At 42.3% G+C, this 21,484-nt stretch overlaps 1 protein-coding gene and 1 long non-coding RNA gene across 8 annotated transcripts in view; one reads left to right on the top strand and one right to left on the bottom strand.

Annotated features, from left to right (window-relative positions):
- The window catches only part of Cryzl1 (crystallin zeta like 1), a 42,119-nt gene extending 21,142 nt beyond the window's left edge, over positions 1–20,977 (top strand). For 3 of the 6 annotated variants that reach the window (XM_075960275.1, XM_075960321.1, XM_075960284.1), the window contains exons 5-13: positions 2,518–2,562; positions 3,863–3,931; positions 11,344–11,477; positions 12,882–12,993; positions 15,872–15,970; positions 16,929–17,047; positions 17,996–18,101; positions 19,509–19,554; positions 20,459–20,977. In XM_075960275.1, coding sequence (XP_075816390.1) covers positions 2,518–2,562; positions 3,863–3,931; positions 11,344–11,477; positions 12,882–12,993; positions 15,872–15,970; positions 16,929–17,047; positions 17,996–18,101; positions 19,509–19,554; positions 20,459–20,558 — 830 coding nt within the window. In that variant the 3' untranslated portion in view covers positions 20,559–20,977. Of the gene's footprint in view, positions 1–2,517; positions 2,563–3,862; positions 3,932–11,343; positions 11,478–12,881; positions 12,994–15,834; positions 15,971–16,928; positions 17,048–17,995; positions 18,102–19,504; positions 19,555–20,458 lie in introns of all 6 variants that reach the window. The other 3 variants (XM_075960303.1, XM_075960293.1, XM_075960312.1) reach the window with 3 other exon arrangements.
- On the bottom strand, positions 17,935–21,173 carry LOC142843256 (uncharacterized). 2 transcript variants are annotated; one of them, XR_012909603.1, is made up of 4 exons: positions 21,091–21,165; positions 19,161–19,237; positions 18,830–18,888; positions 17,935–18,070 (listed from the first exon to the last, which is right to left on the bottom strand). It is a non-coding gene; the product is annotated as an uncharacterized LOC142843256 (long non-coding RNA). The 2 variants fall into 2 exon arrangements; XR_012909604.1 differs by lacking the exon at positions 19,161–19,237 and having other exon boundaries at positions 21,091–21,173.
- Positions 21,174–21,484: the final 311 nt, after the last annotated feature.

The following is a 21,484-nucleotide window of genomic DNA, read 5'->3' as shown; positions in this document are numbered from 1 at the left end:
AAAGCCAACCGGACTCTTGGTGAGCATTACAAATGAGATTGTTAGGGAGGCTCTTAGAGAGTGGATTCGAGCAAACCTGCTCCTGACAAGAGGACTGGGAGGGTCATAGACCAGCACACGAGAGGTAACTGTCCATAAGCTGGGCAGTGAGGGCAGAGCAGAAGGACTGACCGAGGAAAATTGAGGAAATGAAGTCAGCAGGCATTAATAGTTGATCAGCCGTGGGGAATGAGAAAAGGCGAGAGCTGTGAGCGACATCATTGTGACAAGTTCAGGCCTGCACTGGTTGAGTTCCAGAAAGGAAAATGGTTTCTCAGTTGTCATGTCTAGTAGACAGCTGCTGGGGTTAGCAGTACTGTACAGGTAGTGTGTAGAGAAACAGAACACAAATCAGAGTTGATGAGCCAGGGAGCCTGTAGACCTAAGAAGGAACCTCTGGAATACCCGTGTTTGAGGGATAGTGGAATGAAGAGTGTGAAAGAAGCCAGGAGAAGCAGCCAGGTAATCCCAGGAGAACATAAACCACCCGGAAACAGGAGGAAAAGCTCAGAGAGTCAGAGCCAGAACTAGAGATAATGGCACAGGAAGGTCCCCAGAGAAAGCAAGCAAGAGGGAGAACAGATTGCATACTTAGAGTTACTTGCTGAGTACCAAAAGATGAGATTTGGGGTCACATATACTGTAAGATATTCTGTAAGGTATACTGTAAATATACTGTAAGGTGTACTATAAATATACTGTAAGGTGTACTCTAAATATGCTGTAAGGAATACTATAAATATACTGTAAGGTGTATTATTCATATACTATAAGGAATGCTATAAATGTACTGTAAGGTATATTATTCATATACTATAAGGAATACTACAAATATACTGTAAGGTGTATTATTCATATACTATAAGGAATACTACAAACATACTGTAAGGTGTATTATTCATATACTATAAGGAATACTACAAATATACTGTAAGGTATATTATTCATATACTATAAGGAATACTGCAAATATACTGTAAGGTGTATTCATATACTATAAGGAATGCTATAAATATACTGTAAGGTTACTATAAAGCTTTACAGGAAGACTCTGAGCACAAGACAGTCATCAGCATTGGACTGTTTTCTTCCTATTTCATTTTATAGCTCTTAGAAAAAAAATACTCAGGTGGTGGTGCAAGCCTTTAATCCCAGCACTTGGAACGCGGAGGCCGGCAGATCTCTGTGAGTTCAAGGCCAACCTGGTCTGCAAGAGCTAGTTCCAGGACAGGCCCCAAAGCTACAAAGAAACCCTCCCTCGGGGAAAAAAAAACACAAAAAAACAAACAAATAAACAAAAAGACTCTTAGCAATTGACTTTTGGCAGACGAGCTTGTATGCGCACACACACGCATCTGGGGCTGGAGTCCAAGCTCCCAGAACGAGGCCAAAGAGGTGGTTCATCCAGTAAGAGTACTGTACCACACAAGCCTGATAACCTGAGTCCATTCCCTGGTTGCAAAGCAACCACCTCCTAAAAGTTGTCCTCTGACCACCATGTTTGCCATGACGTATACTCATGTATGCACAAAATAATGATAGATAAAATGAAAAATAAAGTTCCAGAAACTTTCTGGATGCCAACCAGAACTTATTTACCACCAAGTCAGAGTAATTTTTTGTTGTTTTTTTTTATTTACAAACTTTGTGTGTGTGTGTGTGTGTGTGTGTGTGTGTGTGCGCACTATGTTCAGGCCTGCATGGATGTGTGTGTATCCATAGAAGACAGAATGAGCAGCAGATCCCCTCAGACTGGAGTTACAGACAGTGTGAACCATCTTGTGGGACTGGGAACCTGATCCAATCCTCTGCAAGAACAGCAAGTGCTCCCAACTGCTGAGCCATCTCTCCTGCCCCATCAAAGTAACATGCGGCTCCCAACAGAAATTCCCCATTGTGGCCGAGATGACAGCTGTTGCCTGCACAAACGGTGGGGGTGTAGAGAACAGCCATCAGAAGCCACAGAAGGTGTTGTTTTTCTTTGCGCCTGTCTCCTGAAAGTCAGCCTCATTGGCAGTGGTACAGAAAGTGTCAACACCCATGTAACTCAGGTTGTCAAGAGAAACAAGACTTGAAGTGCTCCACCTTCCACAAGCTCTTCACCCTTGGACTGAGTGGATTTTTATACTCTTGTGGATGATTTCATTGTCTGGCTTTTTCGTTTGTTTTAATAGCTAAATAAAAATTAAATTTAGGGGGCTGGAGAAGTGGCTCAGTGGTTGAGAGCACTGGTTGCCCTTCCAGGATACCCAGGTTTGATTCCCAGCATCCACATGGTGATTCACACTGTCTGTAACACAGTTCCAGGAAATCTAATGTCCTCTCTGGCTTCCATGGGCACCAAGCATGCACAAGGTACACAGATATACACAAGGCCAAAATACCCATACACGCAGTAAAATAAAGAGGTTTAATTAAATGAAGTAATTATATTTAGTAATTTTGTGATGTTAATGCTTCCCTTTCTCTGCTCTTCAGTTGGCGCCAAGGTATCATTCTTTCGCCCGGATGATGAGGTGGTCGGTAAGCTGCAGTTCACGGGTCCTGTTTCCCGCCCTGTGTTTCATTGTCATCTCATCTTTTTTTTCTGTGTCATTATTAATGTTCATTATGACCTTACTTCATATAAAAATGCTTTTATTTGGCTGGGGTATAGCATGTACAAGGCCTAAGGTTCAATCCTAACACTCAAAAATAAAAATATTTTCCAGGCTTTGGAAACTTGCTCTCAAGTATCATTGCTGAAGAAAACTGAGAGCCTGCAAGTATCTAGCTATCAGAGTTGTTTTACATAGATAGAAATGTGGCCATACCTCAAGCTCACCCTGACGTTCAACTTTCCTGCTTGGTCCCTCCTGTTTGGCCAGATTGAAATTTCTAGTCACAGGCCAAGGCTTGAAGATTGCTGATGGAGTGGGCCATGTAAAACCTCTGTTCTCCACCCCAGTTTGAACCCTAGAGAGCTCTCTGCTTCTCTTGTAAAACTGAAAATTAACTTGAGGCAGTTTGTTTTTTAAGATTTACTTATTCATATATTTTATGTATATGAATGGTCTGTCTTCATAAACACCAGAAGAGGGCATCAATCCCATTACAAATGGTTGTGAGTCACCATGTGGATGCTGGGAATTGAGCTCAAGGCCTCTAGAAGAGGTCAAGTTCTCTTAACCACTGATCCATCTCTCCAGCCCTGCAGTTTGTTATCCATAATTATTGAAAGAATGTTATAAACACCTGTTCATGCTTGTGTCCCAGACTGCCATGAAACACATGTAGAATCTCACTTTTATAATTGTTGTTCCTCATCTTCACAGACAGTGTCCTACTGATCTTGGAGAACGCCATTAAAGATCAGATATGTGGGAAGGTGTCTTCAGCTTTCACGGGGCCTCTGACTTGCATTTTCAAGAACTACTGATTTTATTCCTTTACTTTTCCACCCAAGAAATCAGTAACACTCTGTATTGCCCAAGTTTCCTTTTGTAAGAGAGCAGAATTAGAACCTTTCTAGCCCCCAGGAGCACGGGCCTTTATTGAAGTCACACCGGGGCAGCCTGTGAAACAAAACTATGAAGGGACATCAGGGGCCCCGACACTGCAAACTGGCGGTAGGACAGAGGACATGGTCTTTACTGTCACTCGGGAGTGACAGGAGAGAGAAAAGAGGTGTCACTGGTGTCCCAGTGCTCATGACAGGACAGGTGCGGCAACATCGCTCCCTTCCCTGTGACTTGATGGACAGAGTTTACATGGACACAGTGCATGGGGAATGAATTCCTTTGGGGCGTTTTTCCCCCCTTAAACTTCTCATTTTAATTTTTAGGAATTTTGCCCTTGGATTCAGAAGACCCTGGACTCTGTGAAGTTATTCGAGTACATGAGCATTACTTAGGTATGTGGCCGTCCAGTCATCTGGAACTTTATCAGTCTTATTTCACTGACCTGTAGTATAACTGCTACACATGTAGCTTACATTATTTATAAAATTAATGTTTAGACTAAGCATGTGTGTAAACCTGCGAGGTTTACTAACATTGCCCGTGGCTCTGAAATTTTATTCAAATCAGAATCTGAAAATGTCTTGCCCTTGGTTGATCTGAGTGTGTGCATGTGTGTGTGACTCTGTGTGTCTGTGTATGTATCTGTTTATTTGTGTGTGTTTGTGTGTGTATATCTGTATATGTATGTGTCCGTGTGTGTTATGTCTGTGTGTGTTGTGTCTCTGTGTGTGTGTGTGTATCTGTTGCTAGAGATGGAAGTTAGGGCCTCCAACCTACTAAGCAAGTGCTATACCATTGAACTCTTCATTATTAACTAAAACAAAAAAAATGTACAAAATCAGACAGTACTTGTCAAAACTGAGGCAGGAAAGAATTAAGAATGCTTATATTTGGTTTCTGTTGCTAATAAAAATATTCAGTTTTTTTTTCATGAGAAACTATATATTGGGTATTTCCTAAATACATACACACTTCCTGAAAATAATGACAAGATAGTTCATCACCTAAGCAGTTAGAAGAGATGAAGAACACTTAGGAGCTAGGACTGTTAAGGACAATGCTTGCTACAGAAGCTGAAGTGTAAAGAGTGACAGTCAGCAAAGCTGTGGCTCAGTAAAGAGCTTGCCGCACAACCCTGAGGACCTGTATTCAGAATCCAGAAGTCACACAAACTCCAGAGGCAGTGGTGGACACCTGTTGTCAGGAACCACCTTTGTGGGGTGACTTCTGCCACCATCCTAGCTGCAATCCTAGCGGTGGCGGGTTCATATCTTCCAGCATAGGAGCGTGAGGATTAGAAATGTTAGGCAGGAAGAAGAGATAGACACAGGATAGTACTGGGAGGGCAACTCAGTGCATCTCCATATTGAGTTCACCCACGGTTTTGTCTTTGTGCACTTTTATACCCCAATACAAAAGGGGGGAATGTTGGCGGAGGCTGCTCATTCATTTCCTGGCTACTCAGACCCAAAATAATAACACAGAAGCTGTATTAATTACAACACTGCCTGGCCAATAGCTTAGGCATATTCCTGGCTAACTCTTATATTTTAAATTAACCCATTTCTATTAATCTGTGTATTGCCACATGGTTGTGGCCTACCTGTAAGGTTCTATTCAGCATCTGTCTCCTGCAGCAGCTACATGGCATCTCCCTAACTCTGCCTCCTTTCTGCCTGTATCTGCTTGGAATTCCTGCCTTACTTTATTCTGCCCTGCTGTAGGCCAAAGCAGTTTTATTCATTAACCAATGAAAGCAACACATATACAGAAGGACTTCCCTCACCAAGGGAAGAAGGCAAAAGACTGCTTTAACATGATACAAAGTACAACTAGAACTTGGCTCCAACACTTGAGACATGAAGCCATTATTTCCTGATATTTTGGCAGTGAACCCACCCTAGACCAAGTATTCTGAAGGCAGCCACTCCCTAGGTCAAACCTCCTATTTCAAAAGAAGGAGCCAAAATATGCTTAAATTCTTTGACCTTTGGTCAGGGTGAAGTGGATCTACCTCTATGGACTTTCTTAAAGTCCAAAACATTAAGTAACCACACCCTAGATCAGGGTGTGTAGCCACACTTATTAATTTTGAGAGGGCAAAATCAGCTCAGACTCTGTGACCTTTAGACTAGGTGGAATAGGTTCACATTTTTGGGTTCTGACAACCCATAACCTCAATGCTGAGGGAGGCAGGGACAGGAGGATCCCTATACTTGCTGGCCAGCCAACCTAACCAATCAGAGGGCACCCAAGTTCAATGAGAGATCTTATCTCAGAAAATAGGATGGAGAATGATTGAGAAGGCATCCAGCATGTAACTCTGGCCTCCTCGCCTGCTTGTGCACGGGTATGTCCACCCAAATATACATGAGCATATGTTCACAACCAAATGGCTTAAAAAATAAACAGCAACAAGACAAAGCCCCGCTGGGCATCAGTCAGCAGTGAAAGGTTCTGCTTGCCTGTTGTAAGGTGCTAGAGGTGGAAGCCAGAGGCCTGATGATGATGATGATGCCAGGTGAACAGTGCCGTCATCCACATCCCACCCAGCACTGAAGAATGCTAGCACAGATCAGAAGGAAGGGAACAAGGATCCTAACTATAGAGTTTACCATCCAAATGATGTTTCGCTTACAGGTTTTATGTCTAAAGCAGAAAGATGGGTTACAGTCCAGAAGTGTACCAAAGTATGTAGGGTAACAATTCTTTAAAATGGTTCTTTAAAATATTGACAAATGACCACCAGCAGTGTGACCTTTAGGTGAGAATCCTGGTCACATTCACAATGCACTAATGAGGAGACTCAGCTAGGAAACCATGTTCTGTTTGCAGCTCTACTATTTTATGGGCAGAAGATGACTTTAGTGCTTTCAATGAGACTTTGCATTGGGAAATGTCAGATTCAACTTGAGTTTCTGTTCATGCTTAGCCTGGTGACTATTTACTGAGAACTCGGCACTCAGTCAGTTTCGGTTCATGTAAGTTCTGTTCTTTCACCAACCCCAGGAGTGAGGTTCCACGTCAGCTCCCAAATGTGCATAGTTTCACAGACTGCACACTCCTCCAGCTAGTTTAGCTCTTTTGTCCTTCTGCTCCCTTTTTAAACATTTAGCTACTTATTGTGTGCATGTGCATACGGGCAGAGGGGTGACAGGCATGCCACGGTGCATGTGTGACAGCCAAAGACAACTTGTAGGAGTCAGACAGTGTTCTCCTGCCGTGTGGGTTCCAGATATGGAACGCAGGTCACCAGACTTGATGGCAAGTGCATTTTAGCACTGAGCCATCTCCCGAGCCCCAATGCTTTGCATTTTGACAAACTTAAAAATAATTTTTATTTTTTTCGTTCAAAACTGGACATACATTTTCATCTTTCTCTACCATTTTCTCTGTGCCAAAACTAAAAAGAAATATAATGTTCATTTTTTCTGTTTGTGTAGCTGTCATTGATCCATATTTATTTGTTTATAACATAATGAGCAGTGAGCATCTAATGCAGGTGCTAGACTGGAGCAGGCAGTGGAACCTCGGTTCTGGAGCTGAGAGCACTCTGTTCTATCATGGGACTGGGTTCGGATCCCAAAACCCCATACCTATCACTACAGCAACACAGAATACCTCGCCCTCTTCTGGCCTCCTATAGTACATGATGTGTGTGCACACATTCATAAATTATAAAAGTAAATCTTAAAGAAACACCAATTTTTAGAATCTTAAGTAAATATGGTTTTATTGCCCTTAATGTTTTTTGAAGGACTGCACGAATGGTGTGTGCATATGCGTGTGTGGTTAGAATTATATATGTGCACCTTTTACATTTCCTCCCGAGTCTTCCCTTGTTTTTCTTTTCAGACAAAACTCACTGTGTATCCTAAGCTTGTCTCAGATTCTTAATTCTCTTACTACTTCAGCCTTCCAAATATTGGGATTATGTCAGTGAATAAAATGTTGATAAAATATGCCAGACTAAAATGTTATGGGGGGAATATTGCCTCCAAATAGGCCACACAAGTAAAATGTGTATAGATGAACTTAAGAGATAGATATACTTTAGGTCACATACTCAACCTTATTACCTATGAGGCTTTAGGCAAAACAATTATTATTCCACACCTAATTTCATAATCAGCAAAATTGGGATAGTATTGGGTAGGTAAAAATGAAAGAGAAAAAGCAGAGTCCATTTCTTCTGCTCTGTACTCAACATGGACCTTTCCGACTGAGTGTGGGCTCTCTCCACACAGCAGTCGCTTCTACACTAGGCGTCCTTCATTCCTACCTAGTTCTCTTGGCTCCTGGCGCTGTATTCCTGGAGATGGCATGGGTACCACCGGCTGAGGGCTCAGTCCCACAAGATTGCTTTTTGTTATGACGCAGGCACAAGTGTGGGCCGCAGGGCTCCCTCTTTAGGCTCATTTGTAAGAAGGCTGAGTGAGCTGAGGGTGGGGGCTATAGGGATGGCACAGTGGTTAAGAGCACATGTTGCTCTTGCAGAAGACCAAGGTTCAATTCCCAGCACCCATACAGTGGTTCACGACCATCTGTAGCTGCAGTTCCAGGGCATCTGACGCCCTCTCTGACCTCCGAGAGCACCAGGCATGCCTGCGGAGCATATGCGTACATGCAGGCAAAGCACTGACACAAAATAGAAGGTGTCATTTTAAATTTTGTAAAGAACAGGTTTACTGTAAAGGAGAGTAAAGGATACAAATAAACACAGATGAAGATATGCACAGGAGCACAGTCTGTCTCTCTCAGAGTCTCTCTCTCTCTCTCTCTCTCTCTCTCTCTCTCTCTCTCTCTCTCTCTCTCTCGTTTCTTCCTCTTGGATGTGGGGCAGGACCCCTACTAGAAAATGGAGGTCTTCATATCTGCTACCAGGAAAAGTGTGTCAGAGTTTTATAGGCAGGCCAACTCCAAGACCAAAACAGCAATAGAGTCAAGTGCATAAAGGCAGAGGGACTTTGCTTTCTGGAGTTTGCTTCTGAACTGACATACCCCAGCAATATAAAAGCCATCTTTTTCCTGCATTGATCAGGCAACCAAGAACAAAAGGTCCAAATACTTTAATGAAAGATACACTTATAGTCATTTAGAAAATAAAGTGGACGGTGGGAGTTGTGACCAGGAACCAAGGATGAAAGCTTATGTAGATTATACTTGTCCTGAAGAGTTTCAGAAAGAAATACTCTAGATAGTACTTGGTTTCATTCCCAGCTCATTATGTTTGGGAATTCTCCCCATATTGTGTGAATGCTCCATCTGCCCACTAGGTGGCACTAGTCTGTTGTTAATGCACTGGTGCTTGCTCTGACCAGGTCACAGGAAAAGCGTGACTCACAAAAGGAGGTCAAATCAGAATGGATTGCTTGTAGGGGTGACAATACCACATTTATTTGAACACAAGAATTAGTCAAAATCTGAAAAAAACAGTTTGATGGGAGATAATATACAACTTTTATTTTTATTTTAGTTTATCATCCCATTTTGAGGGGGTTTGGGGGAAGGTTTTTTGTTTAATTTTGAGACAGGGTTTCACTTTGTAGCCCTAGATTTCCTGGAATTCACTCTGTAGACCAGGTTGGTCTCAAACTCACAAAGATCTGCCTACCTCTGCTCCCGCCCCCCATTCTGGGATTAAATGTGTGTCGATACCCAGGTAACCCAGGCATCTGTATGTATGCATATATATATGCATATATATATGAATGTATGTAAACATGTACACACATAGACATATATATTTAGGTTTTTGTTTGTTCGTTTTTCAGGACAGGGTTTCTCTGAGTAGCTTTGGAGCCTGTCTTGGAACTGACTTTGCAGACTAGGCTGGCCTTGAACTCACAGAGATCTGCCAGACTTTGCCTCCCAAGTGCTGGAAGTAAAGGCATGTGCCACCACCACCTGGCTACCCAGGCATATTTCGAGCTTTGTAAACTATATCAGGATTTTACATTTTCCCCAAGTGCAATGGAAAGGCATTATTGGGATTTTAAGAAAAGAAGTGCTAGAATATTATTTATATATTGTTTGGTTTTGCTTTTACATGTAGTGTGTGGTGTGTACATATGTGTGCATGCATGCCATGGTCCACGTGAGATGATGGTCAGAGATCTTGCTGAAGTCAGTTCTCTCCTTCTACCATGTGGTTTCTGGGGGATTGAATTCAGGTCATCAGGACCTGAGGAGTGGCAGCATACACCTTCACCTGCTGAGCCATCTTGCCAGCCCGTTTTGGTTTTGAATCAGGGTCTTGCTATGTAGCTCAGGCTGGTCTTTGACTCATATCCCTCTGTACAGCTTCCCAGTACTATGATCGGAGTACAGCACCCGGTCAGCTGCTCTCAATGTCACCCAGCACTGCTTTCTTAAAGACATTACCAGAGGGAGTGAAAGAGCAATCAAGTTGAAATGTTGAACAGCTATAGTCTGAAATAAAAAATACTCTAAACTCTAAAACTTGGGAGTACCAGCTTGATGCCACAAGTCAGAAATTCCACACCTACCTGCATATGACAGGTTACAGACAAAATGAAGGCCTGCTAAAAATACTAAATAAAATCACTTTCAAAGATGTGGTCCTGAAGTTAATATTAATAGCACTGGCTGCTCTTTTGAAGGACCTGGGTTTGGCTCCCAGCACCTGTGTGGCACTCACAACTGTTTGTAACTCCAGTTTCATGTGACCCAGCGCCCTCTTCTGCCCTCTGTGGGCACTGCACACAAGTGGTGTACAGACGTATGTGGAGACACTCCTATACTCACAAAATCGAAATAAATTAATCTTTAAGAATAAAATAAAATTATTTTCAAGCTATATACATAAAATATATGTAAAACAAATAAATTTTCTATTGGGAATTTTGTCCTGTCTGCAACATAGCTCACTGTGTGTATGCAAATATTCTGAAATTCAACACACGTCTTGTCTCAAGCATTTTGCAGGATACTCAGCTTAGAATATTTGTAGCATATAAACAGACGACTCATCTGAAATACATTAGAAATCCCCATAAAACAATAATAAAGAAAGTAGGAAGTTTGCCCAAGATGTCAACAATCACTTCATAAGAAGACTCTGAAGGCTGGCAGACATGAGGGGAGAGGTCAGGAAAGCAAATGATGTCACAGTAAGAGCCAGCACCTGCACTGACATGGGAGACTCTTGAGCAGCAGGTGCTTTGCGGGCCTGCTTCTCTCTCTCCAGAGGCAATGCCCTGACATCCTTAGCAGTGCCATTTAACTGCCAAACCCTGTAAGCAAGTGTTCATCAGCTAACAAGTGGATAAACCAGCAAAGATCTCCACATGGCCCACTCTACAAGAGCATAAAGTGAAAGCGCCCCTGTGGCCTCCCTAATGAGGACAAGGAAATTCCCGTCTAAAATCTAATGCGGAGCTGAGTCTACAGACGCTCTGTGTCATATACACACCCACAGTGTGTGGTTCTGCATAGCCCAGGTTCGGAATCGGGCAGAACTGGGAACTGCAGAGGAATGCAGACATGATGGACTCTGAAGGAGGGTGAGAAACTGCACAGCACAGGCTGGAACACTGACTGCCAACCAGACAGGCAGCTGCTTGTTGTGTGATTTATAGTTGGTCCTGAAGCTGTGCCGTATGTGCTTTCTGGGTGTATTTATCTCATAACAGAATGGCTTCTCCGTGCAGAAGAATAAAAACAGGGAAACATTCAAGTGATAGAGGAGAGTGGAGCAGGGTCAGCGGTCCATGCGGTAGAGCTGAGTCTGACTGGATCTAAGAGCTGGCACTAATGAATTGTTTCTTCTTCCCTGTGATAGTTCATAAACCAGAAAAGGTTTCATGGACGGAAGCCGCTGGAGCCATTCGGGATGGCGTCCGAGCCTGCACCGCTCTGTATTATCTTTCTCATCTCTCGCCCAGAAAGTCCGTGCTGATCATGGATGGAGCAAGTGTGAGTCCACTTGATTTTTGTTAAGAAAAATTTTTAGGCCAATACACCGTGAACACAGGAACTGCAGGAAAGCTGTGTCTGCAGATTCCCTTCTGTGTTGTTCAACTGTTGGATTTCTTTTCCAGCCTCTCACTTATCCTTATAGGCAGCTTTTATCAACAGCACATTGGAGCTGGGCTTAGTGTGCCAGCTTCTAACTACTCTATCTAGTCCACTGGTGAATTAAAAAGCAAGGCAAGACTTTTGTTTCTCCCTTCTTTTTTGCAGTGGTGGTGAACAACCCAAGGCTTGGTGCATACTAGGCAAGTGTTCTACCATTATGCTATGTCCCAGCCAAGCCTTTTTATCCATTACTACTGGACAGAGTCCGAAATAGCTCATGGGTCTGTGGAGTTACTGTAGACATCCCAGCCAACTCTGAACTACAGCCTAATGCTTACTTAGCTAGTAAGGGTGTTGGCATTTATCAGGTGGGTCATATACAAGCCTCAACTGTGCTCATGTTAAGTATAATACACGTGTCACCAAAAAAACCCGTAAGATGCTACTTGATCCATTTTTTTTAAAGGTGCAGCCAAGCGGTGGTGGTGCACGCCTTTAATCCCAGCACTTGGGCAGAGGCAGGTGGATCTCTGTGAGTTCAAGGCCAGCCTGGTCTGCTTTCCTGTTCCAGGACAGCCACCAAAGCTATACAGAGAAACCCTGTCTCAAAAAAACAAAACAAAAGATGTAGAACTTAGGGTAAAATCATAGTTTTATTTTTTAACAAACTTGCTAAAACCTACATTTCTGGGATGGGGGCAGAAATATCCTCACCATTGACTGTAGTCTGATAGCCAACATCAGGAGAGTTCTTTTTTTTTTTTTTTCGAGACAGGGTTTCTCCGTAGCTTTTTTGGTTCCTGTCCTGGAACTAGCTCTTGTAGACCAGGCTGGCCTCGAACTCACAGAGATCCACCTGCCTCTGCCTCCCGAGTGCTGGGATTAAAGGTGTGCGCCACCACCGCCCGGCTAGGAGAGTTCTTACCTGTGGATCCAGAGATGGTGCCTCTGAAGTGCCATGATCTATAAAGTGATGTGATGACATTCCCATCCGTGCTGTGGCACCAGCTTAGACAAACGATGCCGTTATGGGCTATTGTTCTCCATGGCCATGTTTCTGAGCACAGACCTCCATCCTTGGACTTCCATGTGTGGTTACAGTCTGACCTTGAAGCTCTGAAAGAATATGTCAGATGCCTTCCCTGCTAAGTTTAAGAATATTATTTCTTTGTTCTATTATGTAACATTTTAAAATATATTAAAACAATGCCAAAGGATTATATGTGTTAAATGGTCTATGAAGTGTATTAGGTATGTCTTCTTACCTGTATCTATGGACCACTGAAACCTATTTCCACACAGGCATTTGGCACAATAGCAATTCAGTTAGCACACCATAGAGGAGCCAAGGTGATTTCCACAGCATGCTGCCTGGAAGACAAGCAACATCTCGAAAGGATTCAGCCTCCTGTAGGTGCGTGTCCTGTTACATTACTCAGTACAGACCATTTAAAACACGAAATTTTGCAGGGAATGCAAAACCAGTAGCCAGGCATGGTGTCTCTTGCCTGGAACCCCAACACTCAGTGGAGTGAGAATCATGAGTTCAAAGCCAACCTGAGCTACTGATTGAGATCCTGTCTCAAAAAGGAAAAATAAAAAAACTTAACACTGGTAAAACAAAGTATAGAATCCAAACTAAAAATAAGTCTTAAAATGTTCTTAGTGTGTTTGCTAAGCCCAGATTTACTTAAGTAATACGGTTTTCTCCTGAAGTTTCTTATGACTGATATTTGTGTATTTGGCTTTTCTCCTGAAGTTTCTTATGACTGATATTTGTGTATTTGGCTTTTCTCCTGAAGTTTCTTATGACTGATATTTGTGTATTTGGCTTACATGGTGCCGGTGATCAAACCCAGGCCTCATACATGCTCGGCAGTGCACTGTTTAAGGTTCTAAACCTACGGCCTTGTACATCTGTTTTTCTTCTTTGTCCTATGGTTACCAACTTAACTAAATCTGAATTAAATCAGCTTTGATACAATTTAGAAACACCAGTTGCATCTCCTATTTCAGCCAGCCAGCCAGTCAATGCATTCCTCATCACTTTGTGCATTTCTCTGCCTCTAACACTGCAGTCTTCTGTAAAACCTGTATCCATAGAAACCAGGCCATGGTGGAGGATGGCAATCTCCACCTATCTAAAGAAAGAAAAGATGGCGCTGGAGGAAAGTGGGAAAAAGAATAGGTAGAGGCTAGAGTGGAGACAGTGATGGATGAGAAGCAAAAACAAGCAGAGAGAGGGGAAAGAGCAGTCTGGGAAGAGCCATGTACCTCACTGCACAGCCAGTAAGTAGCTTCCAAAGAGCCAAACTAATTTCTCCAAGAGACAGACAGGACAGAGTACTGGAACAAGATTTTAGTCCAGCCCCATGTAACATTACAGCCAAGCTAGCTCCATTGTTACATTTTGCATCTGACAAAGATAAACAAAAATAGAAGGAAGGTAATAAAGAGCTGAAGAAGGAGAAAGATGGAGAGTGAAGATTTGAAAACAGAATTGGGGCGAGGGAGATGGCACAGTGGTTAAAGCAATTGCCACTCAAACTGGAAGATGAGATTTAGATCCTCAGAATCCATGTACCTGTAATCAGCACTCAGGAGGTAGAGACTGGACAGGACCTCTGGGGAAGCTGGCTAGCTAAAGTAGGTCAAGTCACGAGCCAGATTCTATGGGAAACCCTCTTTCGATAAATACAGATGTAGACGGGCCAGTGAGATGGCGCAGGGGCAGAGGCACTTGCCACCGTACCTTCCCTGGGACCCACATGGTGGGAAGTTGTCCTCTGAGCTCCACATGTGCTGTGACACACTTGTGCACATCTGCACACAATAAATGTAATGCCAAATAGGTGGGGGTTGTTTGATTTGTTTAATGGGGAACAGTTGAGGAGCATTTCCAGTGTGGACTTTCGGCCTCCACACTAAAGTTCATGGATGTGCATGTACAACACCTACATACATCAACAAATGGTCATATACACACAAAGAGGAAAGAGAATGGAGTTCTCAGTTGTAGCTCACTAAAAATCCTATCTATCATGTATGAAAACGTGTTTAATCTCCAGCACAGCTAGATGGGGAGAGGAACTAGAATGGAGAAAGAACGCTAAAATTGTATTCTTGGAAATGTTTCCTATTGGCTAATTCTGCCCTTCCTGGATTGCTCCAGTGTCTTTTTTAAAAGGCTTTTTGTTTTAAGATTTACTTTTATTTGTGTGTATGTATGTCACATGTGTGCTGGTGCTGGCAGAGTGTAAAATGGTATCAGATGCCCGAGAGCTGGGCTTTCACGCCATTGTTAGTTTCCTGATGGGTGCCGGGAACCTGGAACCCTGGAACGCATCTCAGGTGCTCTGGAAGAGCAGTGACTGCCTTAACTTCTGAGCTACCCCCGCCCCTGCCTCTGCCCTCCCAGTCCCTGCTCTCCACTCTTGCCCACCTCACCCGAGAGAGTCACAGACTGCTGTTAGATTGGGCATCCAACCTGCACAGCTTGGAAATAAAATTATATCCTCATTGGTTCAAATTCTGAGAAACTTTTTTCAACTCTCTGTAGTTGTGTTGTACTATTAACGTAATTCATTTTTCTATTGCTGTAATTCTCTGAGGAGCTAAAGACCGCTCAGTATTAGGCTGCTTTCTTGTCAGCCATAGGGCTAGGGTTTGTCCACACCCCTCACCTAGCACCATAAAAGAAGTATGTTTATGTGTATGTCTGTATATTTAATTAATGCGACCAATTAAAATTAGCTTGGTTTTCCCTAACTCTGCCCAAACCAGTCATATTCCTTTTCCTTACTTTCAGGATTGGTCTCTGTTTTGGGTGGGGGGTCCATGAATAAGAAAGGATGACGAGCTTCTGAGGGCGTGCCGTAGTATACAAGCACACGACACAGCTCTGCATACTATGAAATCTCAAGCAGCTTAACAAAGTATCTGCTCTCACTGGTCCTGATGTATGTGCTGTGTCTGGGCCCCATCCTCGGGTTCCCGGACCTGGCCATCTAGCCTGTGTTCATGGACAGCTGGCCTCTGTCAACAGAACAGCCGTAGCTCCAAATGTCCTCGTGTTCATTTTACTGAATATGTCAACCTTTAGATTGATACTTTTCAGTCAATATTGAATCCCTTGAGAAAAGGTTTAAGCAGAATTGACATTTTCCTTTAAATGTATTAATTGTTGAAGCTGTTTCAGAAGACAGACACTTACTGGCTTTTCTTTCCTTCCTCCTGACTTGTGTTCATCACATAGAGAACAGTACAATTGCCTGACTTCCTGTCCTTTACAGCCCGTGTGATTGATGTCTCTAATGGGAAAGGCCATGTGGCTGAAAGCTGTCTGGAGGAAACAGGCGGCCTGGGAGTAGATATTGTCATAGATGTAGGAGGTGGGTACCTATGCAGTGAGCTTCTAGTTGATGATGCGATGCTTTTAGTTGGATGAATTGCAGACAGGGTATAACTGGGAATTAATTATTACTGCATTCATTAAATTGGAAGTCTCATTTAAGGGTTTGTTTTTAATTAAAAACTCATCTATTTAAAATATATTTCCTTCACTTGATTGCCAACCTCAATGTCCTTAGAAGAGGGAGCTTGCCTTTTAAGCCTTAGGCACTGAAGCTTAAACAGCAAAAGGTGAATGTCACCATGATCAGTATACTCTCTGGTCCCCATAATACACACCTGCCCCCCATTTCAGAGCCACTTGTACTGCATGGCCAATCTCTGTAGGATAGGCGACTTCTGTACCCTCTATTGGGGAAAACAAGCATGTACCATTCACTCTCTTGGACGTTTTTAATTTAACTTGGATTTATCTCACACCTAATCTGTGCACATTTAGGTGGCACCATTACTCCCGAAGGATTAGTGTTGTGAGCCGCACAACAGTTGTATTTGTATTTTATTGTGAGTACGACTGTAGCCATCGTGTGTGTTCCTTTCTAATATGTGTTTTCCGGGGTTTGAAATGAACTCAAAAATCATCAGTAGAAGTGAATAGTACTTTAATGTGGTCACTTTTTAGTTGTGTTTCAGTGTGTGTGACTCGGTGTTTTAAAGAGACAGCCATTCTCCCACTGTATGAAGCTATAGTTGTTAGAATTAGCATAAGATATAGCTGTGCTTCCATTATCTTGCGTGCTTCCAAATCAAAATTTATTTTGTTTGCATTTAATTTTAATTAAGTCTAGAGTACATTTGCTGTAGCTTAAATTAACTGAGTTTGCCTTTTACTAAGAAAAATGTTATTTGCTATATAAAAAAGACTGATATGCAAAATTAATTTTGTCAGACTTTTATAAAATATACCTTTTCTCTCTTTTTTAACTCTTCACTTGTAAGTGAGATTATATAGTAAAGATGATGAACCAGCTGTAAAATTCCAACTCCCACATAAGCATGACATCATCACACTTCTTGGTGTTGGAGGCCATTGGGTAACAACAGAAGAAAACCTTCAGGTATTGTCAGAAATAATAAAGCCTTGTTATTACACCAAGGGAATGTCATTAGCAAAGAACAGTCATAAGTTATGTTTAAAGGAATATAGCGTCTTTTCTATGTTAAGTGCATACTGGTCAAATTCTATTGGGCAGGGAAGTGCATTCAGTTAGAATGAGTTATAATTGTATTTAGTTCATTGTTCACAGTGGCCTCTGGATTTTTAACTGTATTTCAAATTATACTTTTATCTGTTGATGCACATATACATGCAAGGGAGGCCAGAGATGAACGAATCTCCCTCTGTCATTCTCCACCTTACCTTCTGAAAGAGGATCTCTCATTGTGCTAGACTGGCTGGCATCAAGACCCAAATATCCTCCTGTCTCTGCATTTCCAGCAGTGAGATTACAGATGCGCACTGCTGCATGGTCTTTTGCATGCGTACTGGTATTCAAACTCGGGTCCCTATGTTTGTGCAGCAAGCACATTGGTAACTTGAGCCATCTCTGGGGCCCTAAAAATTTGGGTAACTTAGTAATTGTAATATTTATAAATAATATCATAATTTAATAACCCAAATTGATATTACTGTGTGTATAAATGAATCACCTCCCAAGCTTATATTTTTAACAGACTTCTAATTGAGTATATGTATCATATTTAATGTACAAATACTATGATCTAACATACCAGTCTAGACTTTCCAACATACCAAGGTGACTGATAGTAGCCAGAAGCCACACCATTTTATCCCCGGGATTCCAAATGACCCTGCATCTGCCCTGTCCTAGCTATTTTGTCATGACATAGGAAGGAAATGTAACAGTTAATAAACAGCTCTTAAAGCTGTAGCTGAGTTTGTGGCTTCTACAATGTTTAATTTGCATTAAAGGTTTTCTGGTGTGAGCACCTTTCTACTGTTCAACGTAATAGTAGTTGTTTTGTCTTTGTTTCCTCCGTCAAAGCTGGATCCTCCAGACAGCCATTGCCTTTTCCTCAAGGGAGCGACGGTGGCTTTCCTTAATGATGAAGTTTGGAATCTGTCAAACGTACAACAGGGAAAATACCTTTATATCCTTTTTCCTACTAATTTGAATTGCTGGCTTGGACTCTATACATTAACTCTTCCACTGTGACAGTGAGATTATAGCTAGCTGTGGTCTTTCCTGGAGCGCCTCTGACAGAGAGACAGGTACCTACATTTATTGAAGCATTAAGTCTATGAGGTCTGAGTAAAGTAGCCCCATTTCACAGATGGAAAGACTGTGAGAAGGGTACATGTAGCAAGAGACAGAATCACAATCACACCCCAGGGTCTAACTCGTTCTGAATCGGAGGTAATGAGACAGGCAGAATATTTTCTTTTGTTTTAAACTGGCATTGTATGGCACCTTAAGAGGTAGCACACTTAACTCTTATTATACTTGAATTTTACAAATACAAGTATTGGAAAATTGATTTTTTAGATTTTATTTTATTTTATTTTTGCCTAATGTGTATATGTCTGTATATGAGTCAGTGCCTGCACGTTGTCTGTGCATCTGGTGCCCAAGGAGACCAGGGTGTCAGGTCCCCTGAAATTCAAGTTACAGATACTTGTGAGTTGCCACTGAGTGCTGGGAACCGAACCTGGTCCTCTGCAAACACAGCAAGTGATCTTAATAATGAGCCGTCTCTCTAGAGTCTTCTTATTTCTGTTTAGTTTTTCTTCATGTGGATATTCTTTTGATTGCTGGTAGCATAGTATATTAGTGACTTTTCTGATGCTATGAATAAAACCATGACCAAAAGCAACTTACAAAAGGAAGGGCTTGTTTTGGCTTCTGGTTCCAGGGAGATTCACAGCAGGAGCATGCACCTGGGTTAACGAGAACAGGAAGCAGGGATGAGGCCATAAAACCATCAAAGCCCACCCCCCTCAAAGTACTTCCAACTAAAGGTTCCATAACTTCCAGAACACAACCAACTAGGCACCAAGAACCAATGGGAGACATTTTTCATTCAAACTACCAAAATATAGATACATATTAATTAGCTTTCCTCCATACTTTTTGAAACAAATTTTGAAATAAAGAAATTTATGCAAACAAGTTTGACCTGATATCAACAAATTAACTGGTATATGTTTACCTCCTGTGAGAGATGTAAGTGCTGAAGACCAAGCATAATGCAGGAATGAAAGCCATGTATTACTCCATTAACCGCCCCTGGAGGATAGATAGTCTCGGTCACTGCTTACTGCCCATCGCTGCTCTCAACACTTGTCTTTAGAAGTTTGTGCTCCTGGAACACCTCAGATCTCTTTGTTTTAGAAGTGATTGACAGTTTCTAGTTGCTGTAATACCACTTTGAATTTCAAAGTACAAACTTTTTTTAAAAAAAGAAAAATAAAAGTGATGAGGCAAGCATCCTGTGTTTACTGGATGACCTACTTAGTCCCCTCTCAAATAGCTGTCACCTTAACAAGCCTCCAGTTACGCATCTTAAGAGACGTGATGGAGAAGTTATCAGCTGGTATTTTCAGGTATGCCAAAAAAAAAAACTAAATGATTGTTCTTTTCTGTTCTCAAGAAGTAGCCATCTGTTTTATTCCAGTTCTGGGGTATGCCTAGTGCCGCTGTTTTGCTTCACCTTAGATAAACAGCTGCTCTTTCACACTGAGCAGAGTGTGTCTGGTTGTGCACCAGTGTCCCGCGGATTTCTATCTTGTGCCTTTTCTCCCACACTTCTAGTCTCTATCTCCCATTTCCCTTTCCTTCAACCCTCTTGCCAAACAAATTGAAATCATTCATGGCTTGACAAGTGGAAAAAGTACCATGTTTGTTTTAATTGGGTTTGGTGTCACTTTAAAAGTAAAGTAGTATATTTATCTTTCCAAACTTGAATGTTTTAACCGAATGTTATGGAACATACCTGTATTCACAGCCCTGGAGGGATGAGGCAGGGATCAGGGGTTCTATCTAACAGGCCAGATCCGGTCTTAAATAAATAAATAAACAGACCGTGGTGGCAAACGCCTTTATTGCCAGCACTTCTGAGGCAGAAACAGGTGGATCTCTATGAGTTCAAGGCCAGCCTAGTGAGTTCCAAGTCTCCAGAACTCTCAGCACGAAGGAAGGAGGGAGGGAAGGGAGGAGGAAGGAAAGGATTCTTTCGAACCATAAAAATATTAATGGATAAGTTTGTAATTTTGTTTGGATTTCTCTTTTTTTAATTTTCATTTATTTATTTTGATGGCTGACTTACTCAGGCTGGTCTGGAACTCAGATTCATCTGCCTCCCCAGTACTGGACTAACAGCACGCACCACCACCAAGCTGTGTGGATTTTTAGAGTACAGTCAGACTCTAGCCCAATGTGTGAGCTGCTGCCTCTTGTGTATTCTGCGCGCCTGTGCCTGACATTTCTGATGTCGTTCTTCCTCCTCAGACCGCTACTTGATGAACCCATTCCACTGTATGAGGCAAAAGCTTCCATGGAAGTTGTTCAGAAAAATCAAGAAAGAAAAAAGCAAGTTGTTCAATTTTAATTTTCTTTCTCAGAACTCAGTTGGATGCACCCATACCAGTTTATGAAGCCAGTTTTCTTTGGAAATTGTTGAGAAAAATCAAGGAAGATCAAACAAGTTTTTCTATTTTTAAGCCTGTTTTCCTACCATAATAAGATGTTTGGTTATTTGACATATTTGAAAAATACTTGCAAAATTAATGTGCAAACAATCCAGGTCTTTTTTAACATCTGAAAGGGATGTACCAAAAACCTTTGTTATTGTAGCTATACATTTGCCTCTGCTATGAAATTCTTTCCATAAAGAAAACTGCTTTCAGCAAAAGCCACACTATCCTGTCAGTACATCCTCACAAGCTTTTGCTATACCATGAAAATGTTATTTGATTTTGTATTAACTCCATTCTCAACACCTTTCTTAACAAGCCTTTGCTGCCATTATTTTAGCATTTGAGTGTATTTTCCGATTTCAGAGTAATCCATTGGCATTTAAAGTTTGTTTTTAAATACTCATTCACTCTGAATTTCTCCAGGATCATACAGAATCATAGTACCTGGTCCTGTTACAGTGGCATAGCATTTGCATAGAGGGCTGGGGTGGCCGGGCACGGGGGACAAGGATGGAAGAGTTGGCTTGAGTCTAGCTTGAAGCTCTGTGGGTGCTCAGAGCAGCGGGTTACAGCAAGGCCTCGGCCCTCACCGCCTCTCAGAATGACACTGCCGCGTCTCTCACTGCACTTGAACTGCCCATCCCCACAGTTCAAATGTGCTGTTTGATTGCACTCGGGCTCCGTAGCCGGGGCTGACGCCGTCTCCGCTGCAGTAGTGGCGACCCCTTTTCGTGCCCTCCGGGGTGATGCGCGCTGGGTGACGTTTTCTCGGCGACGCCCCGCCTCGCGGCCGAATTGCTGGGGGTGCGCTCCCGGCCGGAAGCGGCCACCGACAAAT

The sequence above is a fragment of the Microtus pennsylvanicus genome, chromosome 1 (assembly GCF_037038515.1).
Source record: "Microtus pennsylvanicus isolate mMicPen1 chromosome 1, mMicPen1.hap1, whole genome shotgun sequence".
NCBI lineage: Eukaryota > Metazoa > Chordata > Mammalia > Rodentia > Cricetidae > Microtus > Microtus pennsylvanicus.
Note: the sequence above shows the minus strand (reverse complement) of the source record. Positions and strands in the feature narration are given on the sequence as shown.